At 52.2% G+C, this 16,941-nt stretch overlaps 5 protein-coding genes across 5 annotated transcripts; 3 read left to right on the top strand and 2 right to left on the bottom strand.

The window, feature by feature from the left end:
- Positions 1 to 812: 812 nt before the first annotated feature.
- PV05_00746 (uncharacterized protein) lies at positions 813 to 1,552 on the bottom strand (the record flags this gene model as incomplete). The annotated part of the gene is made up of 3 exons (XM_013465666.1): positions 813 to 913; positions 973 to 1,063; positions 1,121 to 1,552. 3 exons carry the CDS (start codon positions 1,550 to 1,552, stop codon positions 813 to 815), a joined length of 624 nt encoding a protein of 207 aa, XP_013321120.1.
- Positions 1,553 to 2,278: 726 nt separating this feature from the next.
- Positions 2,279 to 3,036, top strand: PV05_00745 (uncharacterized protein; the record flags this gene model as incomplete). The annotated part of the gene is made up of 3 exons (XM_013465665.1): positions 2,279 to 2,436; positions 2,493 to 2,606; positions 2,688 to 3,036. The coding sequence occupies 3 exons, from the start codon at positions 2,279 to 2,281 to the stop codon at positions 3,034 to 3,036; spliced, it is 621 nt and encodes a 206-aa protein (XP_013321119.1).
- Positions 3,037 to 3,103: 67 nt separating this feature from the next.
- PV05_00744 (uncharacterized protein) lies at positions 3,104 to 3,549 on the top strand (the record flags this gene model as incomplete). The annotated part of the gene is made up of 2 exons (XM_013465664.1): positions 3,104 to 3,151; positions 3,211 to 3,549. 2 exons carry the CDS (start codon positions 3,104 to 3,106, stop codon positions 3,547 to 3,549), a joined length of 387 nt encoding a protein of 128 aa, XP_013321118.1.
- A 681-nt stretch (positions 3,550 to 4,230) lies between these two features.
- PV05_00743 (uncharacterized protein) lies at positions 4,231 to 4,954 on the bottom strand (the record flags this gene model as incomplete). Its single annotated transcript, XM_013465663.1, has 2 exons — positions 4,231 to 4,662; positions 4,856 to 4,954. The coding sequence occupies 2 exons, from the start codon at positions 4,952 to 4,954 to the stop codon at positions 4,231 to 4,233; spliced, it is 531 nt and encodes a 176-aa protein (XP_013321117.1).
- A 7,290-nt stretch (positions 4,955 to 12,244) lies between these two features.
- On the top strand, positions 12,245 to 13,886 carry PV05_00742 (uncharacterized protein). The gene has a single exon (XM_013465662.1). It carries the CDS (start codon positions 12,959 to 12,961, stop codon positions 13,571 to 13,573), a length of 615 nt encoding a protein of 204 aa, XP_013321116.1. The 5' UTR covers positions 12,245 to 12,958; the 3' UTR covers positions 13,574 to 13,886.
- The last annotated feature ends 3,055 nt before the right edge of the window (positions 13,887 to 16,941 follow it).

Below are 16,941 nucleotides of genomic sequence, written 5' to 3'. Positions count from 1 at the left end.
GATTCGGATGGTTCACATCCATGATCCTCATGCTGCATGCTTGGGATCTCGAGCCATCTCTTGGCATGACTCTTCGCAAGACGCACCACGGACGGAGAATTGCATTGCGTATACGTCAAGAATACGATGCGACGGTGGCAGTGGGCGGTAACGTAACTCGTAAAGGGCAGCCTGGGTTGCGGGCGCCATTATTACTGGTGGTACTGGATAGGCACTCGAAATGGGCATGGTGTACGAGATTCCCGCCCGTCGCGCCCCGAAGTTAATGATGGGGACCACCTAAAGGAAGACCCTACGAAGGGATTTTGGCGACGGACTCCAAACCCATTTGGGGAGATTGGATTCTCGACTGCGCCCGGAATGCGTCTTTCCCGAGAATTTCCGTCCCACTTATGAACTGCATAAACCAAGATCTGGTGCATCCGAGCTCCACGTGTGCATCCGTTGCATCGCATAATTCCCTCGTCCGTCCGGCTGCCGGCTCCGACCCTGGATCTCGGATGATTTTGGTTTCTACGTACTACTACTTGCCCAAAAGGGGCCAGCCAGCTATATGCCAGCTACCGCATGCAATATCAGAGAACACCGGATCTGAGCTGTTGCGTCTCCTTTTAGGAGCGGACCGACTGGAATGGCGGGATGGTACAAGAAAGACGCCTTCACTTTAAGGCAACCACCAAAGGATTCGAAAGGCTCTCCTATTTTGGACCACCTCCAGTAGTATTGCTCAGACCTGAACCAAGACGTCCGTATCATGTCTTCATGTTCCAGCTTTGAGTCATCCAGCAACCGGGCCACGAATGCCAGATGGTTCAGAGGAAGGCACCACGGAGGTTCTTCTTGAAGTCACTGCGAAAATCGCCACCTTCTTTGCCCTTGTCCGAGTTGGTTGTCTTCTGTTCTGCGTTGGTCCCTGCATATTGTATCAATCAGGCTGTCCCTCTGCTGAAAATGCTGGTGGATGTTGCTCACCTGGTTCCTTCTCATACACAGGTTCGAATTTTCCAACTGCAACACCATCCTGTGGCTGGGTTTGGCCTCGGTTTCCACCAAACAGTTCATCCTAATGCTCCTTCTGACGACGATTGAACCCCTTGGGCGCACCTGGAACCTGTCCTACCTCTCCACCAGCTGTCTCTTTCATGCCGTCGTCCGTAATCTCGAAGGACTTAGTCACCTTGTTGTCTGCGCCCATCGTATACGCCATCATAGGAGGTACGTATTGGCCCTGCTTCTTCCTATCCGCATCGAAGATGTTGGTGACTTCAAATGTATTCGCGATTGAGGCAATGGCCTCATCGCTGGTCAAAAGCGGACCACGAGCAATCATGTAGATAAGACCGATGCGCATCTTTCGGAGCGGCTCTTTCTCCTCCTCGGTCAAGAGATCGGATGCCAAAAAGATATCAGCAGCTTCCACGGCCGAGGTCGACTTGGTGACCTTGTCCTTGAAGGCGCCCATCTTGAAGTTGTGGCCAGGAACCGCCATGTAGAAGGTTTGTTGTACAGCATTCAAGGCATTGCTCGCCTCGTCGGGGCCGAAAGGAGGCATGGTGACAAGGTCCTGGCACGCTTTAGCTGAACAGTGTGTCACGGCGATCGTTTCTGCTTACTTTCTGCAAGCTCACGACAATGATCAGTCTGGGCCAGGCAATAACAAGTGCAACAGTTCATCTGCAGCGGAGACAAGGTGGTTGAAGAAAGTCGCAAGGTTCAAGAGCCTCGTTGTGACCTTGACTTGAGTTGAAGGGAGAATGAGGTCGGCAAGATTTCTCCAGCAGTGAATTCATCAAGCCATCCATGTTCAGGACCCTGCATGAGATATTGTTTGAGTCCATGTCAGTGACTGAAAAAGGTCTCCATGGTGACACGACTGCAGTGATCTCTACGACGTCGACGTCGGAGCATATTGCTAGTTTTCTACGTTGGCCAGCACCACATTCCCACTGACTAAAAATTTCTGGCACCGGAGCTTTACGTGGCCAAGCAGTCGTGCTTAAGATACTGGAGTGGGAGGAAGTTAACAAACCACGTTTGCCTGTGGCAACTCCACAGTGAAGTCCAAGTGTTCGTGACTTGCATATTGAGATGCATCCAGCTGATTGCCTGCGCTTCCGAGTGAATGCAAGCACCCTTCTGATAGATGCTGCTACTTCGAAGAGGTTGCCAATTCTTCCACACCAAAGGAAGTTCTCTTGACATGACTATTGAGCTTGCCGAATCCTTGATTAATACCTGCCCTTAGTCTCCGACAACGAACCACATCTTCTTCGTCGCCATGAAGACTACAGTCCAGGGCTTTTGGAGCCATGCTCTTGTCATTACCATCTTTTTGAGTTGGGTTTCGGCAGACTTTTCGGCCAATTCTTCGACAGCATGCACTCTTGTCAACGGCGGCATTGTCACACTCGGCGTCCACCTTGGTTTGACTCACATGTAGGAGGATCCTGATGCCTGTTCCTCGTGCCGCAAGAATACTGACAGACCCGTAGTTCGGCCGCATGCCTGAACTACGATGGGATCCCTGTTCCAGTGACGCGAATTGAAGGCCACGAAGCATACAAGGAGTATATGACTGACACTATCGAGCATGACGGGGTTCGCTTGTAGGTTGACGAGATCCTTCCTGACGCTCGATCCCCAACACCAGATGCTTCCGTATTGCACTGCTGATAGGGCCTGGATAGTCTCTATGACGGCACCTACCATATGAAAGTCGATGGTCAAACCCTCCCTGCTCCGCCAGAGATCCATAACGATACGGACGTCGAAAGCATCCTGAGAAACGGGCTTCGAAACATTATGGAAGCGGCCCAAAACCACCTGGACACCTCGGTGAAGATCGAAGCAATTGCACATCCACAACATTTCAACCGGACTTCCAGAAGATCCATCTATCACGCTGAACAGGCATTCAGCCCAGTTTTCCACGAACCACAGTATGTACATGCCTTCTTCACAATGGCCGCCACTGCATTCTCCAATAACTACTGCACCGCACCCCGGATTGGAGCGCCACCGGACGACGACCCTTGAATACAATCTCTTGATCATCAATCACGAGCTTGATCGCGTGGAAATATTGCTTGGAGAATTTGACAGCATGGGGCCACGTTTGTGGTGGGGACAGAGAATCGTATCACTGGACAAGGTAAGCAGACGTCTGGAGCGTTTTGCCGGTCAATTGGGTGGCGACTGATCTTTGCATAGTCAGCCATGAACAGCACTGAAGGCTGGGAAGATGATGCAGAATTTCATAAGCAGCTGAAAGAACTTGTGCAGAGACACCTCCCACGAGGACCACCCGAAAACCCCCATGCCGCCATTGACACAATCATGGTGGCTGGAGAGCTTTCAGCTGACGCTGCGCGCCACCTGGCGGCTGCTATCTCTGCCACTTTGCACATATCGACAGACAAAATCATTGCGGAGCAGAGTCCGTATCGAGCTGCTTTGGGAGCTGCTTGTCACGCCTGGATCTTGGATACTTATCAGATGCGGCCGATTGACGGCTGGCGTCCTCAAGTACACAGAAAGACCGAGCTCTAAAGCAATATCGGGAGGGGTCTTGTAGTGGCGACAGTCTCGTCCATCTGCTACTTGTGCTTGCACTACGGGCATGATGGAACTTATGCTGAGCGGGTTGTAGTATTGGGCGCGAAAAATCATGATCAAGCATCGTTGGTCATAGATGACCTTGTTCCAATTGTAACTTAATGGCAATAGGAATTCAACGTGTGGCTATCTCCTCAATTGACTTATCCTTTAGTCTTTCACGTTCACAAAGGTTCCTGTTGTGTTGCGAAAAACCAACTGCTCATGATCATCATCATCATCATCCGTTGCGCATCAGCCTACCAAGTCTGACAAGAGGCAGGCAATCTATTCCATTCTCCATGAGAGCACGAGCCCAATGATAATTCCGCCATGTTTAATCCAGCTCTTCCTTTGCACACCAGAAGCATGGAGTTTTACGTAGAGCAGCACGGCGGACGTGAACTGTCTCGTTTCACAAGTCGAGAACTGGACTCGTGCTTGTACCTTTGGAAAGGTGCACTCCCAGTAGTCGTATACCCATTGACCACCATCAACTCATCATGCCGTACATCCCATTTCATACGTCCGTTGAACCATCGACTGACCAGATACCAGGCATAATTGTCCGCATTCCAGGCGGTTTCTTGGTTGATCTTCTTCGGCTTGGAACGCCCGTATTTCCAGGCGAGGTCTTCACACAAGTTTGAACCGTTCACGGGTACTACCTTCCACGGCGAGTCGTCCCACATTGACATCGGTAATGTGGGCCGGGAATCTTGGAAGGTCGCAATGAAACATCTCGTGAAGGAGAAGGCCTTCGTACGTCAATAGCTTCGGGAGTTGTTGTACACCTGGCATCTCTAGGCCCCATGTATTGATAAACTTCTTGTCTTTGGTCCAGAACAATGGACAAATGACCATTGTCCATTGACTGTCGGGAGTCGCAACTGGTTGGGCAGTATATGCTGCAACGTCGTCACGACAGTCCTTGATTCCGTTGTCCATACAGCTGATCTTGAGTTTGTTCTTCCCCTTTCTTGTGTGCACATTGACCCCGCCCGTGTAGAAGTGGAAAGCTCTACCGAAGTTCCCGGCTGTGTCGTCGAAGACTTTGTGGCTCTTTTGCTGCAGGAGAGAATATGATCAGTGCGGGAACATGGGCCACAGTCGACGATCCAGCATATAGTAGAACTTAACATCTCCGCGCGTCGTCCAGCCATAACCCCAGTCAGCCTCGCCATCGTCCATGAAGAAGCGATTCCAAATTGTTGTCGACTTTGTATTTCATTGCATAGAAAAGCATATCTTGAACACCCACCCTCGCCGCCTCAACGAGCACGCGGGCTTGGGCAATTGAGCAGCCTCCAGTGGTGAACGTAGCGGTCCAATTGAAACCCTGAAGGTGCTTCATGCCCATTGGAGTTTTTCATCTTTCAGAGGGTCCAGACATGCTGTAAGCGAGGAGAAGTGGAACATGCAAAGCAGGGCGCAGAGCATTGCGCTCTTGATAAAAGACGCCATTGCTCCTACCAACAGCAGCGAGAGATGTAGGCACACAGGTTTGCAGGGACTCGAAGACCAGAAGCACACAGGAAAACTCTGCTCAGACGACATCTCGAGCGGTAACAATTCACTGATTTCCCACTGCCCGAGTGACACGGTGAAGCGGCGAAGCGGTGCAGCTTGCAGTTTCGCAAATATACCGCACAATCTGCGGCAGAACATCCCCTTCCAGCGTACCTCGACGACATCTTCAGCCTACCTTAGTGAAGCCTCAACCCGGTAACGCCAGCATACACTAGCTCGCAAGGTCGTGATCCCCGACAGCTGATAATCCGTATGAAAGCAAAACAAACTGTTCCTGACACCCGCCGACTCGAACAACTACTGCTGCACGACACTCTGAGCTAATATGCCACGGCCACATCCTCGACAGCGTCCCGTCTCATTTACCAGTGTCCAGTTGAATTACAGAAGTCCCATTTGTGGTTTGAATCCCAGACTGTGTAGACCTCTTCACGGTCTTCTTTATAGACATTCCGGTAGTGCTTACGGCACATTCTGATGAGCCCGTCCACCGGGATGAATTTGGGCTTCTTGGTTTTGGTTCCAAGAGGGTGCCAGTGTCCTTGCGTATCTACCTTTCGAAAACAACCGTGGCCCTCAAAACATTTCGAGAAGTCGCTGTCTTTTGGCAAGGTGAACTGGTCGATGCTCATAGTGGGTATCTCAGCCCACAGGTAGCGACGGAGTTTTGTGGCGTTAAGCACTCAATCCTTTTATATGTTAGTAATTTGTTTCTTCGTTTGAGTTGGAGAAAACATGCTCACCTCGACGAAAGCTATATTCTTGAGCGTCCGCGGAAAGCTTCTTTGAGCATCTCCTCCGACCAGTCTTCAGTGTGTTGGAGATGGCGTCGATGTACGCAGTTGTTCTGCCTTCCCCTGCTTCATATGTTGGACCTGAATCCGACGGCCAAACGAGGAGGTCCAGATTGGGACGGCGTAGAACCAGGAATGCACCAAACCCCACCAGGGCACGAGCCTCCTGCTGATGGCGTGTGGTAGTGGGAAGATCGTGAGCCTCGTTCGGAGGGAAGGGATGGGCGGAGATTGCATAAGTGCTCGACAACTGGAACCGCATCAAGTTGGGCAGGTTCTCACAGAGAAAGCCGAGCATAGTTGGGAAATGGCGCTCTGATCGTGTCTTCAGGAAGAAGTGAGTATCAACCTTTAGAACATGGATCTAGCGCACGTTGTGAAGGCAAATCTCTTGAGGAAGCCTCGGCAGGGTCAAGGCCGCTCGAGAGGTGTGGACCGTGGATGTTGCCAGATAATTCAAGGCCTCCATCCGTAGCTGGCGACATGTGGCCATAAGGTTGGAAATATCTTTCATCCTCCATACGGGGCGCATGAGTGTGCGCCGCCCTTCTGACCATCTGCTTTAAACCGTCACGTCCCAGGTTCCTTCCAAATCACGGAGGTGTTTGAAGATTTCTTCGAGAAGGAATGAAGGCAGCCGCCCAAGACGTGTCACGTTAAAAGGTCTTGGAGGGCCGGCTTCAACAGGAGGATAACTATACCACGCTCCAGGTTCCATCAAGTTTGGAAACTCCGGTGTGGGTGTCCATCTGCCTTGATCGCCAGCAAAGAATAGTTGGTGCGCCATTTTCGCTTTCGTCGACTGGTGATGAATGGAAGAAGAGTTTGCTGTAGAGGATTGAGGTATCGTTTGTTGGAGAGAATTTTGGACAGCTTGCGAATACGAGCAGAAGTGCAATCAGATATCTTTTTGCGAGCATCCCACACGTGAAACAGTGATCAACGACCAGGTGACCTGGACAACAGATTGTCGCTTCCTCAACCAGCAAGGCACTGACAGTGACATTCCTGAAATGCAGTAAAGACGAGGGAGACCGGGCGCTGTGAATCATGGTGCATCCTTGTCAAGACAATGCTGCAGTGACCCTGAAAATGAGTGAGGCAGACAATAACCGAAATATCGTGTCGCGCTCCTTTGCCGACGGCTGTGACGCAGGTCCTCGTGGATGGTCTCTTCCAGACACATGTTCGTTGCATGTACTATTGATATAAACAAACCTATTGATGGTGGGTAAGGACATTGTTGAAAGCGCGTCCGATCGAATCAGTCGGGTCGTCTGGCACGGATTTGTCAAGGATCGGGCAATCTGGCATCCTGCAATATGCACAGGCTTCTTCAGACCGAAGCTTCAAGAGATTCGGTGTTCGGATTTGTTGACAAGGGGGGTTCAGATCCATTTGCTGTGGTGAAGTCGTAATCTTCTTGATTAGGCTTTGACATTGCCACGGTCGTCGTGAACATCGCCCAGGCTGGCTAACACTCTTCGTGCGGTGTCACGCAGCTCTGGCGGATTAGATGTATCCTCACCTCGGCGGAGGGCCCCATCTCCTCGGTTCAAGCCGTCGAGGCTTGCGGCAAGAACGATTCCAGCACCGTCATCGTGGATTGCGCGTGTGAGCAGGTCTTCCACTACTAACTGTGGCCTGCCATGAGGGTTGAGGACCTGAAGGCCGCTGTTATAAGATACCCATACAGCTGGACAAGTAAATCCATCTGGCCTAAGGCCAGTAAACAAGCAAGTCAGCTTTATGGGCACATTGTTGAATTGTGCTGGCAAACACAAACATATGAAGGCTGCGTTTGTCGCCCTTGAGAAGGAGACGACCAACAAGCACCCCTTCTATCTGTCAAAGACAGAAAGAAGCAGTGACAATCAATGATCGCTTTGCCATTGTCAAAACGTGCTCGGAGAATTTCCGTGTCTGCAATGGTTGGGCTCTGATTACAGCCCGCATACAAGCATCATCGACGATGTCGTCAAAGCACGGACAATCACGAGACACTCACGTACACACACGGTGTTCTAGGCTGTAAGCGTGGCATAGATCACAGATCTTCCATGAAGAGAGTCAAGCAAGGCTGCGAAGGGCTGTCTCTCCCATTATGGCTGACCATTGCAAGTCAGGCTCGTACCACATTCATGCCACATGGCCTTGTTTGGGCAAACTTGCGTCGATCCCAGACAATGAAAGAGCGTTGCGACTGAGTGAGGCTCTATCTCGTTCTGGACTCCAATGGTTGACAAAGAGTGGCATGACAGATACCTGACAATGGAATTGGTCTTATGTGGGGTTGTCCTCGTCGTCCGGTCTGGACTCATTAATGGTCAGAAGCCTAGACGGATCTCTGATGAGTTTTGACCAAGGCGACAAATGGCACTCATTTCATTGTCGTAGGCGCTAGATCTAGGCTGGGCCTTGTTGGAATGCTCCTTGGGCCGATAACAATGAGACGGAAAGCAGTGGGGTTGGGGGTGGAAGTGGCACGAAGTGGCCATCACCGAAAGATATTCCCTCACGTGCCTCGCTTCCAGAGGGTGGTTTGTGGGTGGGGTCTTTCGACCTCGTCTCGACGTCTGCAGCTTTGAACGTGGAGATGCGCAGACGTGGTGGATGACCCTTCGAGGCTTTCACGGCAGCCAACCCAAACATACGGCTGGACAAAACAGTTCTCATGACCACCTGTTGTTGTGACAGCTCACCCCGTGTGGCAGTAGAAAAGGCGGACACATGTTGCCCCATCTTTGTTGAACAACAAACATTTGGCCGATCGCCTGAAGAGCTCCGCAGAGTGAAGCATCGAAAGACGGGTCCAGTCCGTTGCGGGGTGCATGCCGACGACGAAAAGGCATTCCATACAAACGAAAAGCAGGAGAGCGATCTCCAATCACGGGCAACGCAATGGGGAGAGGTACCCGATCTTTGGACTTGGGTCCGAGCACCATGAATCTACGCAGGGTGCTTATGTGCTGTGCCATGAGAGAATCACCCCACAGATGTAAAGTCCGGGGAGAAGCACGCCTTAGTGCTCCGTATTCAGAGCAAAGCAATGCAGATGAAGCGGAGTGCTTCTGGCAACGAACAGCGAACAGCGGCTCGGAATTGATTCGCTCCGCGACTATGTCCCCAACGGAAGCGAGAAAGGAGCGAAGCTGAGCTGGCCTTTTGAGACCTGAAGACGGGCAGCGGAATCTGCACCCTCTATTTCGAGCCCTGGAGCGACACAGCGTCCCCATTCTGGGGTGTTACAAGTCTCGGCTATCTGCGAGTCAGCTGTGCATCGTTCGTAGGGCTGGCCACGTAGACCACCTCCCATCTTGAGGAGGCATCATATTGGCGCTGACACAGCCTCATTATGCATGCAGTCATGTATGTGGTGTGTCAGCTCTGGACCGATCAGTTGCCCGAGGTGGCCCTAGGGAAGCCCGACCATTTTTGGAGAGCGAGAGTGATTCAGCTGCGCCGTTGATGGTGTAATACCATGACGAAGCGTGGGATTTGCAGTCAGCAGAGCATTGGGACGAGAAAAGAGACAAATCATCGAGTCCAGATTTCCCTGCTTGATGCCCAAATCCAGGCCTATCCAGCTGGGCATTGCCGCCAAGGAGCAACGTCTTCTCTTCCACAGTTGTTGAACGGGACGTTTAGAAGACTTTTTGCCGGATCACAGTCCATTGCGGCAAGAGTGCTCGGAGTATATAAGCCGAAGATGGAATATGAATTGCGGTGTGAATAACGTGGCAAGATGGAGTTTTGATGGACCTGACACTGGGCAGAAAGGATGTGATCTGATGAAACCCTGAGATTTGAGATTTGACAGATGTGGAAAGCTAGTCATGGCTTGTGAACTTCATCGGTCAGTGTCGCTTCAGGCATGTTCCGAGAGAGCTGGCCACAGCTCGAAGATGGGGGCGACGCCTCGGAAAACTTCGTAGGATGTGGGGCTAAATTGTTCCTCAATATTGGAAAGCAGAGTCCTCGGGAGCACAGAGCAGGTTACTACTGTGTACATAGTATACTCAGTAGACTTCGGATTATACCTGTATCTGGCAAGCGGACTGGCAACGTGGAACTGACCCAGCGCAGCGCTTGGATCTTCAACAGCAGTATTGTTGTCGAGATGGCTGTCGGGCTGAGCGCCGGGTCAGAGCGGCAGCGACTCGACTTGACTTGACATGAAGAATGGAAAAATGTCCACAAACGTTGTTCTGGGTTTGTTCTGGAAGTCCCAAATTGCTGGTACACGTATGGGAACCGGAGCGGACCCGAGAAAGCAACAGGGGTTAAAAGGGTCAAGCAAAAGCAACTGAAGAAGAGGCATAATGGATACTTGTATGGGTCTGGCCGAGGCGATCGAGGTACCACCGTCTCCCCGAGTCTTCAAGGGATGTACTCTTTCAGCGAACGACTGGTGGCAAGGTACCAGTTTGCCTCGAGACGAGACTCACCGGAACATTCCTGAATTGGCAGGACGGGACGACCAAACGTCGGGAGAAGACGAACTGAGGCTTGAGACGTGCCCGTCGAGCCGACTTCCCCGTCACCAGGGTGCCGGTGGAGCTGCAGCCCAAACGAGGCGAAGTGTTTGAGGACGCCAGCCTATAATTTCGCCTAAGCACCGGTAGCAGGTACTTGTACCATAGTATTTGTAGGCGGTGAATCGGGAAGTACCAATGTACCCTCCGAGCTCTCCAGTAGTGTTACGGGATGTGCTCCGCGAAACAAAGAATTCGACCATCGTCCCAGGGTCCTCTAGTACGAGTACCTAGGGTGCACGGTAAGACTATAGTCTGCCGTGTAGTCTTCTGGCTCCCGGTATCGACCGAGGTGGAAGTTGGAGAATGGGTCCATGATGGTCCTTCCCCAGGCTTATACCGAGGAGGAGGAGAAGGAGTTTGGGCAGCAACCATCGGCATGCGATGAGTCAGAGCTGTTGGCTGCTTCACATGATGTTGTGTTGTAGAAAAGCAAGGCGGGCGTGGGATTAGAGCAACCTTGAGCCACGCGATACTACGGCAGACCGATAGGGATGCAGGGTAAGGGTGTCCAGGCGACGGCTGAAGTAATCACAACACACCCTCGATGCGGTATTCTGCGTGAGACCAGGCATCAAGAATGAGTGCCAGGCGGACGGACGGACGGACATTGGTGTTCTACTCACCAAGTCCACCGAGGTGCTACTAGAAAGGCACGCAAGGTTCAAAATACTCCTCCGACAAAAGATGTCCGAAGAGCACCACCGCACCAACTTATACGAAGGACGATAATTAGAAAACTCTGTGTTGCCCGATTGTCCGGGGGTACTACTCCGCCTGTAGTACGAATAACGCTGAACTGTGTAGAGTCTCAGAGAGAAGGTTGTGTGTTACTGGCCATCAGGGCTGTTTTTGGTGATGACCTACGGCACTCCGTATCACTTCTTGACCAAACACTGCCCACTGCCATGAATTATTGTCCGTCTCATCTTTTGATTATCACTGCCCTCTTTGCAAATCATATCTCAGTTCAGCTACACGGTCTCATCATAGGACGAGAATCAAACCACGAACTCTCGAGTCGAGGGTGCATACTTCCTCCTCGGCGTGGGAATGGTCCAAGCACTCATCCCACACCACGATCTGGCTCGCTGGTCACCATTTAGCCATTTAGCCGTGTGCTCGGGCTTGTTCGCTTTGTGTCGAACTCGCTCTGTCGACAGTCGAGGTGACGTGGGGTTCCCTTTCAGAGATCTCGCCAGTGCTCGCCCCATGCTTTCATTCTCAGGCGCCATCCGTGCGGCCCCGTCAGCCACCCACCAACCCTTGCAAGCCGAATCGACGGTGAATGCCCATTGCCCAAGCAGAACCAGACCAGGGTCTCAGGCCTTCAGCTTGCGAAACCCTCCATCTTCCGCACCCACTACTACTGTCCAGTGGCCGGTGCCAGTCACCTAGCCAGTTTATTTGGAGCCTTTCGGCGGTCAGTAGACCGACTCGACCCAGAACGTCTGTACTCATACTGTGGTAGGCTTTCTTCATCAATCATCCGCTCCTTTCCAGGTCAGCCAGCGTTGCGGACGGAAATCAAACAAATCAAGCACCCTTTCCCCCTGGACTGAACAACACACATAAGAGTCCTCTGCTCTCCAGGTCGGAAAAGCAGACAGGTTCATTCTCCTCTAGCACCTCATAAACGACGCCCCCTGCGTTCATCACCCACATCACCTCTGGCTGAAACCAGCGATCTAACGCCGCATTCCGCGCAACCAGCCTCCCCTACTCTCTAGCTTGATCGCGGAACCACGGGCACGGGTGCCAAAAAAGTGACTGACAGATATTTGGGCCCATCGACGACTCCCCCTAGCATTTCCTTTCTCTCCCCACAGCCCGAAACAGGAATACCGGGTCCCGTCTGGCAACGAGTCCACACTGGCACACAGCCCAACCTGGACCGACCGAGGTCGCAGTCGCATCCGAACTAGGGAGACACCGGGTTTTCGCCATCCCATTCCCCATCGATAAGATTTCAATCCAAAAGGAAGCACGGGGAAGGGGGCTCCTACTTTCCAAGAATCACTCATTCCGATTCATTCATATACATCGACCGAGCCGGTCTTTGATCCTATCAACCACTTCTTGCAACCGCTCTGACTGACTGTGAGCGATATATCAAACCAACCATCAAGTCGACTGCTTCGCAGCTCGCCAACACCCTGGCGCCTTAGTAACCCATTTCCTTGGATTACCCGCGGGAATCCCACCGATCAGATCCCACATCAACTCCGAGTCACTGCTCACCCCCGAAAACCCCCCTGCACAACGCGCGCGTCGATTGTTATTATTACCCGACTCACGTCCGCGATACGCACCCTGCTCGCATATTGCATCACCACCCGCAAACAGTCACCCTCCAGTTAGGCCACAAGTCCCGATTCAGGGAAAACAAGTCCGACAACCCTGGCTGCCAACAACAATCATAAACACATCATCCGCCCGGGGATATCAGCCCATAAAGCTGGATCTCGCCGTCGCGTCTCTACACACCTCATACCAACATACAAAATGTTCTTCTCATCGCCCACCTCGACCATTACCCCGGCCATGACCTCAGTAGCCATGTCGCGTTCAGACTCCCGCGACTCTACCGGCTCCAACACATGCTACAACTACACATCATGCGCGCCCAACTCTGCATATTCAGCACTCGTCAGCGCGTCGCCATCGTCATCATGGCCCATCTCACACACTCTGATGCGCTCAGACAGTGATGCATCCACGGCGACCTCACAACCATCTTCAGTGGCAATGCGCCGCGACAGCAGCAACTCCTCGTGGATGCCTAGTCCTTACAGATCGTGCATGTCATCCTTCGGTGCAGAACCCAGTTCCTATCTATCAGATGACGACCTCCTCTTCACAACAGAATCATTACCGGTTGAGACCATCCCAACCGTTGCTGCACCCAAGAAGGAACTGACGACCGAAGAGCAAATCGCCTTCCTTCGGGACCTGCAAGAGAAAGAAGCCCCCCATCACCAGCAACACTCCGAGTCCTCAAAGCGCAAGGTCGTCCGCTTCGCCGGCCCAGGTGACGAGAAGCAGCGTCGCCCGAGTACGCTGAAAAGGCGTCAGACCAATGTCCGCCGCGGGTTGAACAGTCTCAACGGACCTCAATGAGACCTGCGCTGGGACGGGAAAAAGGGCTGGTCCCTGACCTCTGGGTTTAATGATTCAATGTGTTGAGTTTAATTGTCTAATTTAGCGAAGCGATGATTCTGAAGCGCGCATATATTTACACATTGGGGCATTATGGCTTCTACGATACCCCCTCCCCAGGCCTACTACGTGTACAGTAGTATGGCGATGGCATCTTGGAATATTTCTCCAAGCCCGAGCACCAACCCTGCAACAGAATGGCATGGGCATCGGTGACCTCGATGAAATAGTATTACTAGCTTAATCAATCTACTATTGAAAGCTCAAACACAGATGCCTCTTTTGTTTCTTCTTCATCACTGTCTGCCAGCATTACTACTACGTAGTATAGTCGGCCATCCTGCTGTGTCTGTTTGCACATGTCTGGTTTCTTTTCGGGCCTCGCTTTACTCGCCCAGTACAATGTATTCTGCGGCCCGTCACCGTTTGTTTTTGTTGTGCGCCTAAAACGAGGCCTTGCTGCCTCAAAACCACCGTGAACAAGCTACGGACGTACGAATGATTAGGTACCTATAGTAGTACTACTATCTAGGAGGTCGGTATCATCGATTGGCGCCGCCTTGGTGCCTAGTGAGCCTTGCTTTAGGCATCACTCATTTTTCGTGGACAGTATGCATCATCAGGCCTCATCCTCTCTCCAGTGTGACCAAGGTCAGGCGGGCAAACGGGCAGGCACGCAGGGTGGCTTGAACCTCGCCCCCCCAGGGCGTCGGCTGCAATGCACTGCCCATGACTGCCCAACACCCAAACACCCCGAAAGTCGTGGCCAGTCGTGCCAGTTCACACCCAAGTGTGCCCAAGTCCAAAGTCGCCGAGATCCGCGATGGATGGGTGTGCCAGTATGGTGGTGGTTCGGCAAATGTCGGCCACAGATGAAAAACGAACGAATGGGAATTACGAGTTAGATCTTCGAGGGTTTCTTCCTCCGAAGTCGTTCCAACCGGGCACGGCATATGTCACTTTCTTCTCTTTTCCCGGCAGGTGCCCGGAGCCTACGGCTCTGGGGTAAAACAGGCACGAAGGGTGACGGGGTAACTACGTAGCTACACAGTATGTTACTCCCGTATACGAGGTATGAAGCGAGTTTCTTGAATTATTGCCCACCTAGGTGTTGCGGGTGAATAGATCCGGCGCACCGACGTGCCTGCGCTGGCGGTGGCTGCGCATGTGGCGGCTACCTGGTAAGTTGTTGTCGTCATACGGAGAACTCCCCTGTATACAAGTAAATCCTGCACATGTTTGGCGAGTTGTTCGCTCGGCAAGTGGCAGTGGCGACGATGATCTCTCGAGTTGATGACGATGACGGTTGCCTGCCGAGGTTTGCAAGATTGATGCGATGCAATGAACTTCGGCCAGACGGCAGAAGCAACCGTGGAGGAGGTGCTGGTCACCCAGAGATGGTGGTTTGTTTGTTTTTGTTGGCCACCGCCAGCGCCACTGACGACGGAAGGATCTTGCACAACTGCAAAACGCCTCCAGGGCTTGGAAGTTTACAGCGGATTCACCCGACGGATACACCGTAGAGAGAAATCATAATACGTACAACCCACCAGCAAGGGCAACCTTTGTGACGATGGATGGCTTATTTTGCCTCTCCGACTGACGCAAACGTTACGTTTTCGCGCAAAGTAAGAATGAATGCATGCTTTGCTCTGCACGCTGCTCCGAGAGAGGCAATCCGCCGACAGGAAAGCAACGCGGAGATCTACACAGTGTGACAGTACTGTACCTTGCTGCCATCCCATGCCATGCCCTTTTTTCCGGTTGCGCCAGGCACGGCCAGGCAAATGTCGTCGGCGGCGACGACGGTAGTACGGATGGTGATGTTAATGGCTGGAAAAGTCAACCACGATTTTGAAACAATCTGCTCCGGATGGAGACAGTTCAACGCATTGAAGCCCTAAGCTGCGACAGTCAAGTTCGATCATGGAAGCCAAATACTACGTATGTTACAATATGCGGCGTTCATTCGCGGCCAATTATCAAAGGTCAGAGGCACTTGGGTTCTGCTTTGTACGGATACAACAAGCGTGACTTGCTCTTTGCGCGAAAGAGACTCGGTAAGTATTGACGGCAGCACAACAATCATGAGAAGGCACCTTGATTGTTCGGCATCGGTGTGTTTCTGTTCAGTACCGAGTCCTCGTGCCTTCTGATATCTTACAATCAGGCTTCTGTCACAGTTAAACATCAACGTGAATAATCAATCACACCGATGGTTCTACAGTATTTCATCCAACGAGTCACTGTAGGGCATGATTTTGACCACGGCAGGGTAGCTCCTGGTGCAGTATCCGGTGCCAGGCCCGATGGGCGACTGTCCACCTCGCTCTTGGCTGCCTCAGGCGTCCTCGAGGCGTTAAACGCACTATTCTTCGACTTCAGGCAGAATACTCCCTCCTACGCTTCGTGTTTCGTGCATCTCCCTCCCACACCAGGCCATCGTGGGCCATGTGGTCGAGTCGGCTGCCAACGACAAGATGGACCTTTACTCCGTCCTCGCACACGTAATGTATGCTGGACAGACTTTTGATAGTAATGGTGTTGACTCATGACCATCCCACGACTTACCTCTCCCACGCTCTCCCTCGCTCTCCCTTCAACCAATGCGGGATATCCGATTCCTTGCTTGGGAAACTGCTTTGGACTTGGCGTGGTTGAACATTTCGCCACAACGTCGGCAAAGGTTTGCCTAGTGTACGAGTACTCCTACAGTAAGGGCAGATTTGTTTCAGCGCGGGTTGCTCTGATGAGTCAGTCAAGAGCTTGGATTTACGAAGTCCGCATTATATGGGGCCTCGGACCGCGCGCCGATCAACCCTCGACTTTTTCGAAGCGCGGATGCCGCTATGACCATCGGTGAGCAGCACTTTCCGAGTAATAATGGTGCGTTGCATTTGACGATTATCGACACGAGGATTTGCAATCATTATTGCCGAAACGGCTGGGTTGATTTGTGGTACGTCCGAAAGGTTGAAGTCTCAGCTGTGCCCAGCGTGCCAGCCCTTACTTGCGCCGGTATTGCAACGCTGACATGGCCTTTCATCCACCTGCGCAAAGCAATCAAAACCTTGTCAGGCGAAATGTCGGTAAGAGTCTCAGACATGGGGGTTAGTGTTGAAAGTTTCAAGTTTGCTGGTGCCATAGACACCATAGAGAAGGTGTCACGGTGTCTTGTCTGCTCTTCATGGCAGCGACTGGTCCGTGCTGGGGGTTCAGTCCGTTTTCGTTTTCGTTAGAACCTTTCGGCGCGATCTTTCCAGAATCGGTGCCTCGGTACGGGGCACCACATGGCAAGTAAAGATACTCGTAAGACTGGGCGAAGTGGG

The sequence above is a fragment of the Exophiala xenobiotica genome, assembly GCF_000835505.1.
Source record: "Exophiala xenobiotica strain CBS 118157 unplaced genomic scaffold supercont1.1, whole genome shotgun sequence".
NCBI lineage: Eukaryota > Fungi > Ascomycota > Eurotiomycetes > Chaetothyriales > Herpotrichiellaceae > Exophiala > Exophiala xenobiotica.
This window is presented reverse-complemented; position numbering and strand designations above follow the sequence as displayed.